The 3651-nt window shown below is 38.2% G+C and overlaps 1 protein-coding gene across 2 annotated transcripts; it reads left to right on the top strand.

Moving 5' to 3' along the window:
• Positions 1-914: 914 nt before the first annotated feature.
• LOC112178539 (myb-like protein A) lies at positions 915-2980 on the top strand. Of its 2 annotated transcripts, XM_024316683.2 has the most exons (2): positions 915-2106; positions 2263-2980. In XM_024316683.2, the coding sequence occupies exons 1-2, from the start codon at positions 1450-1452 to the stop codon at positions 2716-2718; spliced, it is 1113 nt and encodes a 370-aa protein (XP_024172451.1). In that variant the 5' UTR covers positions 915-1449; the 3' UTR covers positions 2719-2980. The 2 variants fall into 2 exon arrangements, with proteins under 2 accessions (XP_024172451.1, XP_024172450.1); XM_024316682.2 differs by having other exon boundaries at positions 916-2980.
• Positions 2981-3651: the final 671 nt, after the last annotated feature.

Genomic DNA, 3651 nt, shown 5'->3' with positions numbered 1-3651 from the left:
GTTTATGGAGAGCGGCGCTGTGTCGATGTACAGACCATTAACTTTTTTGATAGTTAATAGTGTTTGCTATTATTTGATAGTTAATAGTATTTACTATTATCGCGAATTTTATGCAAATCTTATGAATATTAAACCAGAAGCCTTTAAATGACACAGTCGGAAAGTAACCCTAGGTTTACAAGCAATAAACTTAAAACAAGAATTTTGGAGTCCACCAGAGATAGATGAGAAAACTCTCAATTTGATTGATAATATGATAAAAGATAGGTTCTGCAACCGTTTAAGGTTGTAAATTGCAGTTTTGAAGCCTGAAATGATCCCGAAAGCCCGAAAAAGCCGAACGTCGTGGCAAAGCGATGAGTTTTGTTCCTGGCATCATTCCCTTTCCGAAAAGGTATAGCAATCATAATTCTGACACCGAACGCTAAATTTGCAGCAAATCGGGTTCTTTTTTTTCACGATCAAACTTCTCTTCAATCCTTATCATCATCCTCTTTACATCAATAAAGACAATATCTATGTACAAAATATTCATAAACGTATTTCATTTTCAGTGTAAACATGAAAGAGAAAGTTCAATACCCAAACCCAAATGGAGAAACTTCAACCTAGTAATTAGTGGTAGAACATGCACTAGAACCTAGAGGAGGCAGCGTTTCGTTCACTTCTAGTTTTTCCTATTTAGTTGTTAGCCCACCACTTTCCTTTCTGTACTTCCATTTCCATTTTCTCGTTGTTTCATCAATTTCACTTTTAATTCACTAATTTATATATTATTTTTCATTTTTTTGGGTAATAATACTGTACAATTCCAACCTTTACCTTTCATAATATCATAATATCGCTTTCTTCCTTTTATATTCATAACCCTCTCTCTCTCTCTCCTTCTTTCTCTCACCTTCACTTTGAGTTTGACCCGTTGCCAGCCACCGGCACCTCTTTCTTTCCTACTCCAATGGCGACCCCACCCTGCACTCTCTCATCTAGACGATCCTTCTAACCTTTTCTTTTCCATTTTTTTTAAAGTTCTATTTGTCTGATCCCCAGAAGAAAAGCTTAAATAAATAACCTTTCCTCCTCTTTCATTTCCCTTTTGCTTCTCTGAAACCCTAGCAGCTACTACTCAGAGCAGAAAAGGAAAAAGAAGAAAAGAGAACCTCCTCCTCTCCTATCTATTCCTTTCTGGCTTTCACATATATAGCAATCATAGTGAAGATCTCTGATATTCTCTCTTCTTTTAATAGAAAAATCTTTGGGTATCTCCAAGTGAAAGACAAGGAAAAGATTTGCTTCCATTTTGCAGATCCAGGCTTCATCATGACATACACATCCTCTTCACGGGTTCTTAATTTTTCAGTGTTCCCATCATAATTATTGGCTTCTCTAGCTTCATCTACCCCTTCTTCTTCTTCTTCTTCCTTTTCAAGCTTTCAAGCTAATAAGCTAGCTATGGATTCTGGTAATAGTGGAAGCATGTCTTCAAGTGGTGGTGATGATCAAGACCTTGATATTGTTTCACAGCCTGAATCCGTTTCCGGGTTTCTGAATTCGTCTCATCCCACTATGCAATTTGGTGGCTCCTCCGACAACAACCCGAATCTGTTTTCCCAATACCAGAACCACCACCAACCCAGTACACTTTTTGATCTTTCATCCAATTATCTCCAGGCATTGTCTCAATCTCAGTCACCAAACTCTTCAAATCCCAATTTCCTGCTCAATCAAAGATCCGATCATGAACCAAACTCCACCACCAATACTGGATCCGATCATCAACAAGCCAACTACACCAACTCGATTGCAAACCTACCAGGTTCATCATCATCAGCTCATCAAGCTCCACCGATATCGGGTACACCACGGGGTAGCTATTCGTCTGCCAAGCCCAATAATTTGGTTCGAAACTCGAAGAAGAGGACGAGAGCTTCTAGGAGGGCGCCGACGACCGTTCTGACCACCGACACCTCGAATTTCAGAGCAATGGTGCAGGAATTCACTGGGATCCCAGCACCGCCGTTCTCTGCAGGCTCGTCATCCTACTCTCGAAGGCTCGATAGTATATTTGGCTCCGGATCTGTCTACCCTTTACGTCCTTCGGCTCAAAAGGTCCACCAAACCCCATTTCTATCTTCTTCTTCTTCTTCTTCATTGTTGATGAGCAATAGTGTTAGTATGGTTGATGCTTCTAATATTGCCACTAGTAGTACTAGTCATGATATGAACAACTTCAATTTCACTCATCAAGGCCTACTTGGGAAACAGCTGCCTCATCATCATAATATGATGGTAAACATGCAAAACCCAGCTCTCAGTGCATTCCAGTCATCCCTTCCCCATCATCATGACCAGCAGCAGCAGCCACCTCCATTCCTCTCTTCCTCAATTAACTTTGGGGCAAAGCCTAATAGGGACAGTACTACTTTGCCCTTACATCCTCTTGAAGATCAATTGGGTATGACTATGAGCCATGGATATTTAAATAACACAAACCTTGGTGCTTCAGATGGTTCAACAATGCTGCCATTGAGGAGTGATGATAATCATACTGTTAGATGGAGAGATTATGGACTTGGATTGGGCGCAGTCAGCGATGGGAGAGGGGTACTAGATCAAAACCAGCATTTGAGGCCGAATTTGGATCATGGAATAGTTAATTCATCGAGATCAAACACTAGAGGTGAAGCTTCGGTTGATTCATGGATTTGCCCTTCAGACTAGACCTCTAGCTAGCTAAGTAGATAATGAAGATGGGGTATACAGCTTAAAGGAGAAGGCATGGTTATGGTCATGGCGGTGGTGATAATTGATGGAGAAGCTAGGTAGCTGTAGCTTAGCTAATTTTGTTCTTAACCTTATTAATCAGTCACCGTGCACCTCTCATTATAATTTTGTTGTAAATGATTAATATAAGTTAATTAAGTTTTCTACAGGTTATGAAATTATTGAATAATTAATCAAGCAAAGAATATATTCTGACGCATATCTTAGTAGCTTAATATTCTCTGTCTACGGTAGAATGTAGGCATGCATAATTGCATATATGCCAATTATCATATATGTATATATACATATAATAGAGAGTACTATGATCATTAACGCGCGCAATATTAATTTTTCAGTTATTGTTTTTATATACTACAGGTATATATCCCCATATTCGTATTGTTCGTTCTTAACAATTTATACTTTTTATTCAACTTTCAAGCCTTTATGATGTGCTTGTTAGTGTATGTAGAAAATACAGAATCAGAATATAACCACATTCCCTTCCAGAAGAAAAACAAAGCCAGTGCTAGCTCTTCCAATATTCGACTTTGTATTTTTCTTATCACATAATCTTTACCTGATATGTTTTCAACATATATAGTAATTAATATATAAGACCTTACATATACATCATAGCTATTATATATGATATAAGCTTTTTACTTTTTTAGTAAAAGATATTAATTTTGCTTTTGAACCTAGCTAATACATACACCCAAAGGTCTTTATCCATAGGAAAAGGAAGTAGTTGAGAGGGACTGTGTAGACCTTAAGGTCCTTGGACTTTATAGGCCAAAAAGCCATTAGCGTTGTGCCCACAGTCTTCTTAACTGGAATGATCTCTAATTGATAGATTATAATTGAACCGAGTATATATTGGCTTTC

Source organism: Rosa chinensis, chromosome 7 (genome assembly GCF_002994745.2).
Source record: "Rosa chinensis cultivar Old Blush chromosome 7, RchiOBHm-V2, whole genome shotgun sequence".
NCBI lineage: Eukaryota > Viridiplantae > Streptophyta > Magnoliopsida > Rosales > Rosaceae > Rosa > Rosa chinensis.
Note: the sequence above shows the minus strand (reverse complement) of the source record. Positions and strands in the feature narration are given on the sequence as shown.

Bases quoted from the DNA above. Each gene is read 5' to 3' on its own strand.
- LOC112178539 (XM_024316682.2), top strand. From the start codon at position 1,450: ATGGATTCTGGTAATAGTGGAAGCATGTCTTCAAGTGGTGGTGATGAT.